We start from the raw sequence: 15,074 nt of genomic DNA, 5'->3' as shown, positions 1-15,074 counted from the left end.
AATTGGCATTAGTGATTTTAGTGGGGTAATGATCCCTTTAAAGAACTCCCTTGATTTCAAAGACCTTTAAATGTTATATTTTATGCGTTAATTCTAAATTAAAAGTGACATAATAGTCATCTTTAAAATATCAGAGTATGAATTGTTAAAGAAAATAATATAAAAGAAATAAAATATATGAAATGAATATGTGAAATCATTTTAAAATAAAATATTATTTAATGTGCAAGAATAATTAAATGTGCCTCTAAAAAATGACACAATTAGAAAAATAATTCAATAAAATTTGTAATAGAATTCTATAAAATTTCCACTGGAGCTGTAAAACTAACTCTCTAGGTGAGTTATACAAATTGACTCTAAACTGCTTTGTAATTTGTGTGTTAATTGAAATAATAGTTTATAAGTTAAAATATTTTAGAATTAATAAAAAATAATCTTTAATATTAATCATTTTTTTTCATAGTCTGTGTGTTGAATCAAATTCATTAATGGACAACGGACAGTGCAAAATTTAAAAGGCAGATCCAAAAATATTTATATTATTTAAATAATAAATACTACTTAATTAATTTAAATAAACTTGGACAAATTTTAATTAAAGAATAAAATGATGTTCGATGTTTTGACCAAAAATATGGCAAATTTCAATTTAAATATTCCTAAGAATGAGAAGTTCATCATCTTATAAAATAACATAAATATCCTCATGTACTCACTTCTGACATATGCATGCTTCTGACCCTTGTATCTCCGCCTAAATCTGGATTCGGGTTATGTTATAATAACTACGTTACGAGTCATCGTAATGGTTAAATAGGTATAACAGCTATGTCACAACTGTTACCATTATATACAATAATTATTATAATTATAACCTACTACATCATAAAAAAAAAAATATTTTTAAGATAAATTATTCAAAACCTTTAAAAAAAAAAATTAAACAATATTTTTTAAGTATGAAATCATATCTTTACATCTTCTACCGCATAATCAACGATATATCTTTGAATAAACTTCAATTGAATATATTATTGTCATAAATCAACAACAATCAAGTCTTTTCTCACTAGGTGAGATCGGCTGTATGAATCCTTTTACGTCATTGAGCTCTCTCTCCTACTATATCATTATCTATATTTAAATAAATTTATCTTATTTTATTGTTGCTAACCAAGTCTTTTTTGGTCTTCCTCGTTTGATATGCATGTTTATCATAGTTTCACATTGCCTAACTGGAGCATTTATTGGTCGTCTAAGTACATGTTCGTACCATCTTAAACGTGTCTCTCGGAGTTTTTCCTCAATAGATGTAATTCTGACTTTCTCTCTAATGCTCTCATTTCTTATTTTGTCCATCCTCGTATATCCACACATCCACATTAACATCCTTATCTCTGCAACTCTCATCTTCTGCTCATGTGCTCGAGTCATAGTCCAACATTTAGCTTCATATAACATAACAGGTCTAATTGCAGTTTTATAGAACTTACCTTTAAGTTTAAGAGGTATTTTACGGTCACATAAAACACTCGACGCTCCCCTCCATTTCACCCATCCTGCTTGTATTCTATGTAAGGCATCTCTCTCAATCCCTCCATCGTTCTGCAAAAATGATCCTAAATATTTAAATCTCTCGATTCCATGCAACTCGTCCTCTCTTATCTTAATAATTGTCTCATTACTTCTAATATTGCTAAATTTAAATTCTATATATTCTGTTTTTAATCTACTAAGCTTAAAACTTTTCTTTTCTAATGTTTCCTGCCAAGATTCTAGTTTAGCATTTACTCCTTCATGTGTTTCATCTACCAAAATAATATCATCTACAAACAACATACACCACGGTACTGTGTCTTGAATGTGCGTAGTGAGTTTGTCCATAATTAGTGTAAAAAGATAGGGACTTAGAGTTGATGCTTGATGTAACCCTATCTTTATTGGAAATGCTTCAGTTACTCCACTTGAAGTCTTTATTCTGGTCGTTACATTCTCGTACATATTTTTAATTAGTTCAATATATGTTACGCTAACATCTCTCTTTTCTATAATTCTCCATATAATTTCTCTTGGGACTCTATCATAAGCTTTTTCTAAGTCAATAAATATCATGTGTAGATCTTGTTTTTGCTCCTGATATTTTTCAATTAATTATCTAAGAAGATGTATAGCTTATGTTGTCGACCTTCCAAGTATGAACCCAAATTGATTTTCAATCGTTGTGGTCTCCTTCCTTAATTTTTTTTATTATTTTTTCCCAAAGTTTTATAGTATGACTAATTAGTTTAATACCCCTATAGTTTGCACAATTTCGTACGTCTCTTTTATTCTTATATAAGGGAACTAGAGTATTTATCCTCCATTGATCAAGTATTTTTTTCATTTTCAATATCATGTTAAATAATTTTGTAAGTCATTCAATACCTTGTTTCGCTAAACAATTCCATACCTCTATCAGAATACCATCTGGTCCAACGATTTTTCCATTGTGCATTTCATTAAAAGTTTATTTTACTTCTGGAATTTGAATTCTATAATAAAAATTAAAATTTCTATACTCATTTTACCTACTTAAATTACATAAGTTAAATTTTGTCACCTAAACCTTCATTTCTATGCTCATTTACCACTCTTTTATGTCTCATAATTCAACCGAGTCAAAAATTACGATCACTTAGAATTTAAATTCTAAATTATGAGAAATCGTAACTTTTGACTCAGATTGAATAACAAAATACACAATATATCAAATCTATAATAAATTATTAGATGAAACTCATAATAATCTAATTTAAAAGTAAAAAAAATACCGTTTAAATCTTTTTGAAAAACTTCAAATAATTTTAAATTTTTATTTTTTTTCTATATTATAGTAACTAGGATCAACACGTTCAACGAGTTCAGAATTTAAACAGAAAATAAATGTCTCAGTGTATCAAAAGATATTTAGATAAATTATACATGAGAGAGGACATCCTTTTGATTAAAAACCAAAGTGTCTTCTGAATGATTCAGAAAATAAGGAGCGTGGGCACCCTTTTGATTAAATCCCTTTCGATTAAAAATCAAAGTGTCTTCTGAATGATTCGGAAAATAGGGAGCGCTCTTTTAAATGAGGTGCAAAAATATAATCCATATGGGTGACTGATTTTTTTTTTGCCTCATCTGATGTCCAACTCACTGAGCATCGCATTAAAAGATTAAATATTGCAACAATATTGACCATATACCTCAGTTATGAACAAAGCAATTTACCAAGTTATTTTCATTTCAAACAATCTAGAGAAACACAAGGAAAGATGATAGCATAACGAGATAAGGCTTTAAACTTTGAAAGGAAACTACTAGGGTTGCAGTAACTTGAAGCTGAAATCTCCAATAAAAAATACAACAGACCTCTTCGTTTCTAATCGTTTATTTCGATGCAACTGCAAATGTTTTGGCCGAATATGAGAATAACATATTCAGAAAGTTTTAATCGAGTCATGGGAAAAGGGAAAACAAAAAAAATCTGAATTATCAAAGGAGCATTGAAGTTGAACAGAGAACAGTGGAGGATTTCTCTCAGGAAAGAACCTTCTGCACTTCGATAGTGACTTCTTTGGGGGACTTCTCAGCATGAAGTTGAGCGACAATGCTCTTTTTTCTGTAGTAATCAATAACCTGGAAATGCACAAAAATATTTCAGATCAGCAAACAAAATTGTCTATTGAGATCACAAGGTCCTCAAATTGTTTTTTATAGAACAGAACAATATAGTGAGTTTAGGAACATGAATAGTAGTGAGTCATGAATTATAAATTTTAGCTAAAATATTATAGAATTGGCTAAAAATGGTTTCTTTCTCACTTAAAAATAACTTGTTGCATCCTATACCTTAAATAATAAGGAGACATCTCATTTAATAACATGTGATCAAGCACATTAATTACGATTCAGTTTGTAAATTGAAATTAAACTTACAAAAAAATATATATAGTATGGTCATCGTGGTTTAAACATTGTCAACAGAATAAAAAGAGGAAGAATCATGTAACAATGGAATCTATATAGAATTTGCATAGAAATTGACTGGTAACTACAATGGTAAAAAATTTGTTTAAGCAGAGGCTCAATCAATGCATTCATTTTTCCTTTCATTTGGCTCCATGAGAAGATACCTCAACTGGACAATCAGACAACTCAGATGGAATATATGAATAGAAAAATGCTTGCAAACGACTACTGAGTGATGGCTAGAAAGAGGAGGATGCGGAGTATAAATGGGTTCGATGTTGGCAAATAAGAATGTTCTACTTTAAGAGAAAATGAATCTTCATACCTACACTAAGACAAGCACATGTGCACAAGAAAGTAGGCAAACATGTAAATAGAAGCCGAACTGAATGACTTCAAGATGCAAATGTGTGAACTCCTGTAGTCCCTTAAGTTACATGAACAGTGTAAAAAAATTCTAGAATCAAGATATTTTAATGAAAAAGGGAGAAACCATACAGGTTCAGTTTGCCTATGAAAAGATTCAAGCCTTGACTTGAGGACTTCAGCTGTGTCATCCTTCCTCTGGATCAAGGGTTCTCCAGATACCTTCAAAGAAAAACAATAAGAAAAAAAAAAACATGACAGAAACCAAATTAATAAGTTATGAAATAGTGAGACATTTTAAGATGTGAGACCACAACTTTAAACATTAAAATGCAGTGGTGGGAAAAAATATAATGAATAACAAAGAAAATATAATCAAGTGAAATTCTACAGCAGGATTAAGGTTGCTACAATGATATATCAACAAGTCTGCTAGTATCCATGTTCAGAATGTTTAAAAGAAAAAGTAATTTTTTTTTTCTATAAAGAAACAGGTAAAAAATTCTCAGAAAGGAATAATGTACAGAATGAGCAGCATTAAGTTCATCAAGACAATCACTTTAAGATGAGAGGGACCAAGGGATTTCTGCATATAGAACTCTGACATGACAACCAGCATATAATCTGCCTCCCACAAACTAAAAAATCATGACTGCTAAGACAATAGAGTCAAATGACGGTCAACTTTGAGAAATTTGAGTCATCATATTACTAGGGTCAAGAATTTCAGGAACCAGTTTTAGTTGCCATGAAGAATGCTTGAATATCCAGGACATTCATCATTAGAACAAACTAATGGTGATGTTCCTCTTTGCTGGTTGCACAGTCCAAAATGGTTCATACAGCAATGTTTAACCTCTGAATTCCCTGCAAGCTTTTAGTGTAGGAGTGGTAACATCTGATTTGGAACTTTCTTAAAAATATAAGAGAAAACACCATGTGCCTGATCACTAGCAATGTGGCGGGCCACAAGTGAGAAGTTCAATAAGAACTAGAAGCATGGATTAGACTAGAGGATCGAATACAATGATTGGATCCACTAGATGTGGTCATGCTAAGTGGAAGAATTGGATTGATTAGTACAAATATCCAAACAATGTAAAAAGAAGTAATCTTCTTCATAGAATTAATGTTTAAAAGAATTAAAGTAAATCTAAAAGAATGAGAGATATATGTCACACACTCTATCAGGGTGCTCAAATATAACTCTATAACTGAAAAGAATGACTTAAAACCTCTGAAAAGATATTAAAGGGTTCCATTGGACTTCTATGGCTTCACGCTAATAAATTTGGCCCAAATTCCACGAAATTAAGAAACAGGAAAAAATAATACGGAACATAGTCTTGTAGCAGAACTAAATAAGTATCTTGTGGTTGAGCAAAACTATAGAGTAATGAACCATTTGCTTACATCATCGACACCAGGAACCTTTGGAGGATTAAACTTTGTATGATAAGTCCTGCCACTAGATGGATGAATCCAACGCCCAGTGATTCTTTCCTCCAAAATGGCATCATCAATTGCAAAGTTGAGCACCTTGTCAATCTTGGTACCTTGCTTTGCTAGCATATCATCAAGCTGCAGAAAGACATGGCAGGTTGAAATGGGAAGAATAAAAGTGGAAAAAGTGAAAAACAGTGCAAATTTCTCTACAGATAATAAATCCAGAACTGCAGACGAACAAGGAAAAATTACCTTTTCTGCTTGAACTACTGTCCTTGGGAATCCGTCAAGAATGAAACCTTTCTGGCATGATGGCCTTTTTATAGCCTCATCAATTATCCCAACGACCAAGTCATCAGAAACAAGATCTCCCTAGTTTACGAAGAGCCAATGATTCAATAAGTAACAAGAATAACCAACCTTTAATCATGCCAAATTTTTATAACAAAAGAGGAATACCTTATCCATAGCTTCTTTAGCTTTAATACCTAAAGGGGTCTTACCAGCCACAGCAGCTCTCAACATGTCACCAGTTGCCAAATGACACAAGCAATATTCATCCTTAATAATAGGAGATTGGGTACCCTTTCCGGAACCCGGTGGACCTGCATGTTAAAATGCCATGAAGATAATCAGCAACTCAATCTTGTTTATATCCATAAAGAAAGTTCAGGTTTAGCATTATGTCAAGCAGTTCCAATAATTATTAACTATGATTACAAGTGCAAATAGAAACCTGACAACAAACAACAACAAGAACAACAACCGAGCCTGGTGGGGTTAGCTAGCAAATAGAAACCTGACATGTTAAAAAAAATAGAGGAAGAAAAATACAACAAAATAATCACAATAATATGTCCATAACATTTCAGAAGGATATTCAACAACGAAAGGAAGAAGGCAGAATGTGGAATATTATTATAACATTCAAAATAACAACACAAGAGCATCTACCAATAGATTCAGTAAACCCTGTGATGCAGCACAAGAAGAGAGATTTAGTGTCGGAAGGATTGTGGAGCAGGAATCTGAAATTAGGTGGAAAAGTAGTGTAGAAAGATTGTAAAAATTTTGATATCACATCTATGGGTTCCTAGGCATCACACGGAGATTGCATCAAACAAGGTAAGGAAAAACAAAACAAAACTCAACTGCTATTCCATATTCCAGCAACATACATATTTATACTAGTAGATGGACTCAGTAATGATAAAGCACTCATAAAGACTAGAAACATAAAGGACTCATAGGATGCTGCAATTTTGGAAATAAAAACACACTGGAATTGCTGAAAAATTATAGTTGATTTTTGACTTTCAAACTTTCACTTCAACCCTTTAGAATTGCTGAACTTTATATCATTTCCAAAATAGGGTCATCATTTTACAAAGTATGCCCAATTAAAAGTTGAACTTTGAAATCTTTATTTCTGCCGTAAAAGTAAGTTATATGTTGTCAAGTCAATTTAGCTTTATCTATTGAGTAAAATACTACTGTTGTAGGTTAACATTCACAAAAATTAACAGTAAAAGTCAGTTGCTTACGTTCCAAGTTGAGTAAGCAACTGGATAGTTGTTAGAGATAATTCTAAATCACAAAGGTAAGCAGAAGAAGAAATAAATGAAATAAGAGCGACATCAAAACAAAAGTACGACCAGCAAAGCCACAGAAACATTATTGAGGTCACAAACCAAAACATGCCCCAGTTAGAGACTATAAATTTAATCATGTTACCTAGTAAATAATCTCACACATTCATCTTTGCACTTACATGTGAGCTTAATTTTTAATACATGTTTCTTAATTGTTCAACACATAATTCATAAAGTATGGTAGATTGCAATACAATTTTATAAAATTTCCCTCACATGACAATTATACAAGACTAATAGTTCTTCTCAATTCAGTCATTCATTCGTCTCTGATTAATGGCATTTCTATGAATATCTCTAATGAGGAAAATCAGCCCTTAACTGAAATGTTTCGTGGAGATTAAATAATCAACCTAAACAGACCTAGAAAGCATTGAAGGTCTAAGAATTATCCATATGATACGGCTGCTACACCATTCTTAACCTTACAACCATTTATGGGATTCCAACCTCCCCTTCTTGATAAGGCTAGCAACTTTTTTTTTCTTCTCATCTAGCAAGAGTTTATCTAAGGGCCAAGTCACGCATAACATAGGAACAACTATGCATCTGATAATGATGGAAGACACATAAGATCCATGAAAATGACAAGTATGATAGGAACCCAGGGCCTATCGCGTGGGAAAATCGAAGGAAAGAAAATGAAAAGGGGGATAGGGTGATCACTTCGAGGGGATCGGCCTCCAATAATCAAGTGAAATTGATTAACCAAAAAGAAAATTACTTGTCTTCCAAACTTACATAACGTTTCTTTAAATAGGCACCTAAACTACCTATTCAAAAGAAAACATCTAAAAGAAAAATAAAATAAAAATACATTTTCAAGAGAAAAGGTCTAGCTTATCTAAAACTTATCTTAGAAAAAGGAAAAGTAGGAATGACAACGGGGCAGGTAAGGGGAGGGTTCAGGTCGAGTTTGGCCAATCCCAGAACTCGCCCTGCTAGAAAAAAATAGACCCTAATCCGGATCCACCCCGCCTAATTTTTTAACCCGCCCACCTCGACCGGCTCAAAACCCGACGAGTCCATAGCGAGTTGGACCCACCAACCCGTTAAGCTTAAAAAAAAATACAATTCAACAATAAGTTATTATTATTGTATATTTTATAATATAAATATAAAACATACATAAATATATATATACGGGGTGGATTCATTGAAACTCGTAACTCGCCCTGAACCCGCTTCTAAATCAGGTCAACGGGTTTAGACCCGCCCCGTAACCCGTTTTGACTGGTTTAAACCCGCCCCGAACGGGATGAGTTTAATATGGGGTTGGATTTAAACTCGACCTATTGCCATCTCTAAGGAAAAGGTCTAAAATATATCTTTAGAAAAGGAAATAAAGTTAAAGAATTTATTTGAATAGATCCATTAAAGGATCCTATCATTCCACCGCCCTTCAAAACAACCTTGTCCTCAAGGTTGCTTAGCAATAAACTCTGGAAATATTTCTTGAATTGTATCGTATAACTCCCATGTTGCATCATCAATACATAAGTTGTCCCACTAAATTAATAGTTCAACCGTCGCTTGATTGTTCTTCTTTACAAGTCTCATTTCTAGAATAGCATAAGGTTGAAACTTAACTTTACCATCTGAATTCACTTCAGGAAGGTGTTGTTGAGGAGCAAATTTGTCACCTAATTTCTTTTTTAGACAAGACACATGAAATACAGGGTGTATTTTAGAATCTTGTGGAAGTTTCAAGCGATAAGCAACCGGTCCAATACGCTCTATCACTTTATAAGGGTCATAAAATTTCGGTGACAACTTCATAGAGGTTGAAGGACGAATTGAAACTTGTTTGTATGGTTGAAGTCATAGAAAAACTCAATCTCCTATTGCAAATTCTATTTCCGAAGGATGTTTATCGGCCAATTGCTTCATTCTTGCTTGTGAATATTTGGTCCCTTGTGCATAGGTTTTGGTTGACTTGATGCACATTTGTTGATCCACGTGTATATGAGCTAACTGAGGGTGGTATACATCCATAAACGACCTCAAATGGGGTAATCTTAGTAGTTGAGTGATAGGTCGTATTGTACCACCATTCTGCCCATGAAAGCCAACGAACCCACTCCTTGGATTTATCACTAGTTAAGCAACGTAAATAATTCTTTAAACATCGATTAACCTCCTCTATTTGTCCATCTGACTGTGGGTGGTAGGATGTGCTAAATTAAGTTTAGTGTCTTGCAATTGGAATGATTCTCTCCAAAATTTACTTGTGAATACCAGATCCCTGTGACAATAGATCTTGGCAGCCCATGTAGTTTGATTATATGGTCAACAAATGCTTGAGCAAGCAACTATATAATGATGTGATAATGAACAAAGATGGGTATGTTTTATGAGATGATCAATGACCACCATGATAGTGGTTTGTCCTTGTGAAGTGGGTAACCCATCTATGAAATCCATGGAAATATCAGCCCATATTTGTTTAGGTATGGGAAGGGGTTGAAGATGACCTAGTCTTACTACATTTTCTCCTTTGTTTCTTTAACATATATCACATTCAGCAACAAAGTTTTTAATATCTTTCTTCACTCCTTTTCAATAAAAAGCTCTTGAAATCCGTTTATACGTGCGTAGGAAGCCAGAATGCCCTGCAATTGGTGAAGACTGAAATTCCTCCAATATTACTCCTTTTCAATTGAGTTTATTGGAAGGAAGATTCTGTTTTTATATCGTAAAATTTCTCCATCCCAATAATAGTGGGGTTTTGGCGATGAATTTTATAATATGTTTGGATGAGAGCCTATGCCACTAAATTTTCCTTTAGCTCTCTTTTTATGTTGTCTAAGTTTTTGCAAGTTACTAAAGATATAGCAGCGAACTTTATTTGGTTAGGAAGGAAAGATAAAACATCAGCTACTGTATTTTCTATTCCCTTCTTATAAACGATTTCATAATTATATCCCAAAAGCCTCTTAATCCATTTTTGTTGATCCATATTTGAGATATGTTGATCTGAGATGAACTTAAGACTCTTATGGTCAGTTCGTATTTGAAAGCGTCAGCCAAGAAGATAGGGTCTCCATTTTGTAACGGCATGTATGATAGCTAACATTTCTTTGTCATAAATAGACATCTGTTGATGTAGAAAAGATAATGCCTTGCTAGTAAAAGCTAATGGTTGTCCTTGCATAAGTATTGCTCCGATTCCAACTCCAGATGCATTGGCTTCAATGACAAATTGCTTATTGAAATTAGATAGTGCAAGAACTGGTATTGTCATCATAGCCTCCTTTAAATTCTGGAATGCCTTTTCTACTTCAGGGCACCATCTAAATGCATCTTTCTTTAACAAAGCTATTAGTGAAGCACTAATCTTTCCATAATTTTTTTACAAATTTACGATAATAGATTGTGAGACCCAAAAAACCACGTAATTCCTTAATATTCTTTGGGGTGGGCCACTCTTTCATAACTAGCACCTTTGAGGGATCAGTAGCTACTCCTTTTTGGCTTACAATATGACTAAGGTATTCCACCTTAGTTATCCCAAAGTTGCACCTAGATCTTTTCACAAAAAGAGAATGCTCATGCAAAAGAGTGAGTGCTTTATAAAGGTGATGCAAATGATCTTCGAACGATGAACTATAAACAAGGATGCCATCAAAGAAAATCAAAACAAACTTATGGAGATGAGGCCTGAAGATATTGTTCATCAAACTTTGGAATGTAGAAGGTGCATTTGTTAAACTGAAAGGCATGACTAAAAATTCATAATGAACATCATGAGTCCGAAAGGCTGTTTTTGGAATGTCTAGCTGATAGATTCTTATCTGATGAAAGCATGAGCAAAGATCTAACTTTGAGAAGAATAAGGAACCTCCTAATTCATCAATGATGGGGATGGGGTACTTGTCTTTTACTGTAATTTTTATTGCGTGCCCGGTAATCTACACATATTTGCCAACTTCCGTCTTTCTTTCGGAGAAGAATATGGACTTACACTTGGGCGCACGATACCAGCTTGAAGCATCTCTTGTACAATCTTCTCAATTCCCTCCTTCTGTATGCAAGGGTAGTGATAAGGCCTAACATTTGCTAATGCACTCCCTGGTATTAGAGATATACGATGATCATGTGAACGTGATGGAGGAAGTCCCTTTGGCTCAGCAAATATCATAGTTGAATCAGGAGAAGCCATGATTAGAGTAGTGCAAATATCATAGAAAAAATTTTAAAAGAAATGTCTCTAATTCTTGGGGGTGGGGGGGGTGGGGGATGTAATGTACCTTTAGGATGGAGCAATCTTTCTTTAATAATCGGTCTACCTAGTAATTACTGATTGATGTGATAGTATCTTGTTTCTTGCCTTTGATGCAAACTTCTTTTCCTTGATCTTGGAAGCGCATTGTTAGTTGAGAGAAATTTCATATTATGTCTTCTAATGTTCTCAACCATTGTGCTCCAAGTACAACATCACATCCATCTAGGGGTAGAAGAAAGAAATCTGTGATTAATTCATAATTTGGTAAGAAAATTTTAATACTATCGCACTTTCTTGGACTTGTAAGTGATCTTCCATCCGCCACCTTAACATCAAATGTAGATACTTGCCCTATTTTTTGTTTAAGCCTTCTTGCCAAGGTTGAGTCAAGAAAATTGTTGGTGCTTCCTGAATCTATAACTATCATCATTGATTGTTTTTTAATGAATCTTTTTACCTTCATCGTTTGCAGAGTTTGTAGATTGCCATAGAGTCATCTTGTATTTCGTTGATATTATCTTGTGTTTCACCTTCATCGAAATCATCTTCTTCCGGTCTCTATTGGTTCAATCATTAGTATCCTCTTTTGCTTGCATTGATAACCACGACGTCACTTTTCATCGCAATGCCAACATAATCCCTTTGTCATTCTTTCCTTGATCTCTCTTGTTTTGTCAATCTACGGGGTGTTGAATAATGTGATGTGTTTTTACGAATTACCTCGTTATTTCTTCTTCCTTCCTCATTGATCTTCTCTTCTTGTAGTCATGCAAAGGATAAGACAACCTTCATGGTGCGGGGTTGATTCATTTTTTACTTCTCGTCGTATATCAAGGCAAAGTCCTTCGATAGAAGTACCTAGTAATTGCTTTTCTGACCAATCATGAGTTTGATTAGAGAGTCGCTCAAATCGTCCTTGGTACTCTAGTACGGTTGTAGTCTGTCGAAATTTGGCCAATTCTCCATCAACATTCTCATAACCGGAAGACCAAATCGATTGAGGAGTTCTTATCTGAAATCCTCCCATTTTGGAGGTCCATGACATGCTTCAAACCAGTCATACCATTGGATGGCATCGCCTTTAAGGTTTATAGATGTTAGTTCTACCTTTGCATAGTCCGATGTGCTGTGGAAGCAAAAATATTTTTCAGCCCTTGAAATCTATCCAATCGAATCGTTGTTCTCCCAGAGAGGAAATTCCACCTTCATATGTAGAAGGTTGTGCTCTCGATCCTCATTTGAATTCGCTCTATGGTCATATTGTCGTTATCGAGACTACTGATTTGTTCCCCTTTTGATTAGTATGCTTGAGTTGGAATCCACCTCTAAACAACCCTTCAATTCTTGTACTATTGTGCCCAATGATGCTATAGTTTTTTCGAGTTTATTCATTCTTGTCTCGTGCTTAGCTTCAAATTCTAGAGCCCATTTGGCGTCAACTTGAGATCCTCCGGTGGTCATGTAGAGTGGATTTTCTTCTCTTGAAGTCGAGTTTAGACCATGCGCTTGTTGGTAGATGCGGCTTGAGGTGTTGAAGAAGTTGATGCTTGATACTATAGGGCGATGATGAAGTGAACTTGGCTTTGATACCAAGTTGATAGGAACCTGAGGCCTATCGCGTGGAAAAATTGAAGGAAAGAAAATGAAAAGGGGTATAGGGTGATCACTTCGAGGGGGTCGACCTTCAATAATCAAGTGAAATTGATTAACTAAAAAGAAAATTACTTATTTTCCAAAATTACATAGGTCTCTTTAAATAGGCACCTAAACTACCTTTTCAAAAGAAAAGGTCTAAAAGAAAAATAAAATAAAAATACATTTTCAAGAGAAAAGGTCTAACTTATCTAAAACTTATCTTTAGAAAAGAAAATAAAGTTAAAGGATGATCCTATCAAAGTACATCTCAATTCTCATAGAAAATATGCAGCCTTTAGTTTGCATTAGAAAAATAACTAGGTAAGCAAACCTTTTCGACTTTTTTTTTTTGGTAAATACTACGGTGAAATTTTAGCTGCAATTATGAAGGGAGCGAAAACATGCTCAGAAGTCGGATCCCCACGAAAAAAAGTGGAAGGCGACTAGCACACTGGTTCTAATTCCAAAAGAAACAAAGTTCAAAAAGACGTTTGTTTACGAAGGAGAGACCACCTATGAGGATGAGGCGCTTGTCGGGCTTCGACGAGCATTTCATGCGGCGGAGGAGCTCCGTCATCAGATCCAGCGACGGAACGTCCTCGAGAACCGCTTTGCCGCCGGTCGCCATCTCCGCGATCTCCTCCGTGCTCCTTCTTACGAGCGATCCAGTCTACAGGAGCGACGAGGCGAAGATATCGATCCGGAGCCGGGTATTTTATTAACGCCGTCGAAGATTGGGTTTTCCGTCGAGGGTTTGGCCCTCAAATGTTATCCCCGCAGGTTCAACGCAGACTGCCCCCATCGCTTCTTATCATCACCGCCCATTGAAAGTGGAGTGCTAATGTGATCGTTGGATTAGAATGCTTAGATGCTGCTCGAGGGTAAGAATAACAGATCCGTTCTCTTGAATTTTTTTTTATATTTCTGCAATCAATTGTTGTCTTCCAGCTACTAATAAAATAGTCATGTTTTATTTATACTTTAAACAGAATCCAAATAAAAAGGCCGTCCATATTTCAATTGTTGTCAAAATAACACTATTTTTTTTAAAAAAAAAAAATCTAATGAATCCTCAATTTAAATTTTTTTTACCGAAAACACTCTTTACAGTCGAAGGCAAAAGTTGCTATTAATTAACTTTTATCAAAATTAGTCAAAGCTAAAGCTCTTATTAAATTCACATGAGCAATGGCATCAAACATCATTTACAGTTATAGAATTCAAAAAAAAAAAAAATACATCTTATTTTCTATTATACCCCCTCGTCAATTACTGTAGTACTGCATTCAAAGAAAAGTATAATTATATTATTGTATTTCAAATAAGAGCGCCATTATGATTTTAATTTTTGAAATACAATACCAAATGATATTATTTCTTTACAATCGAATATTATTTTTTGAAAAATTTACAATAAAATCTAAAAATCTTGACCTTATTCTTGGATCACAAAGAGATGTCTATAACAAATCCGGACTCAGATATAAAACAACTCAAATAAAATATTTATATCACTCGTAACCCAAAATAACAAACCAATCAAAGTCTGGATTCCAAAAGTTTGTCTAACCAAGCAAATAGGAGTCAACCAATACTATGTACCCAAAAAGAAAATTCACTTCCTAAAACTAAATCAAAATAAACCAAATAATTCAAACTCAAAAATCAAAATCAAAACTACTAATTCAAATTCAACCCTAAAATATAAAATAAAATCAAAAACTAAATCAAAGAATTATAAATTCAACTTA

The 15,074-nt window shown here is 34.0% G+C and overlaps 1 protein-coding gene across 1 annotated transcript; it reads right to left on the bottom strand.

Annotated features, from left to right (window-relative positions):
* Positions 1 to 3,303: 3,303 nt before the first annotated feature.
* Positions 3,304 to 14,126, bottom strand: LOC121980278 (adenylate kinase 4). The gene is made up of 6 exons (XM_042532256.1): positions 13,837 to 14,126; positions 6,271 to 6,416; positions 6,064 to 6,183; positions 5,779 to 5,946; positions 4,498 to 4,587; positions 3,304 to 3,666 (listed from the first exon to the last, which is right to left on the bottom strand). The coding sequence occupies exons 1-6, from the start codon at positions 13,949 to 13,951 to the stop codon at positions 3,568 to 3,570; spliced, it is 738 nt and encodes a 245-aa protein (XP_042388190.1). The 5' UTR covers positions 13,952 to 14,126; the 3' UTR covers positions 3,304 to 3,567.
* Positions 14,127 to 15,074: the final 948 nt, after the last annotated feature.

The sequence above is a fragment of the Zingiber officinale genome, chromosome 5A (assembly GCF_018446385.1).
Source record: "Zingiber officinale cultivar Zhangliang chromosome 5A, Zo_v1.1, whole genome shotgun sequence".
NCBI lineage: Eukaryota > Viridiplantae > Streptophyta > Magnoliopsida > Zingiberales > Zingiberaceae > Zingiber > Zingiber officinale.
The sequence above is the reverse complement of the archived record's forward strand: the minus strand, read 5'-3'. Positions and strand labels throughout refer to the sequence as shown.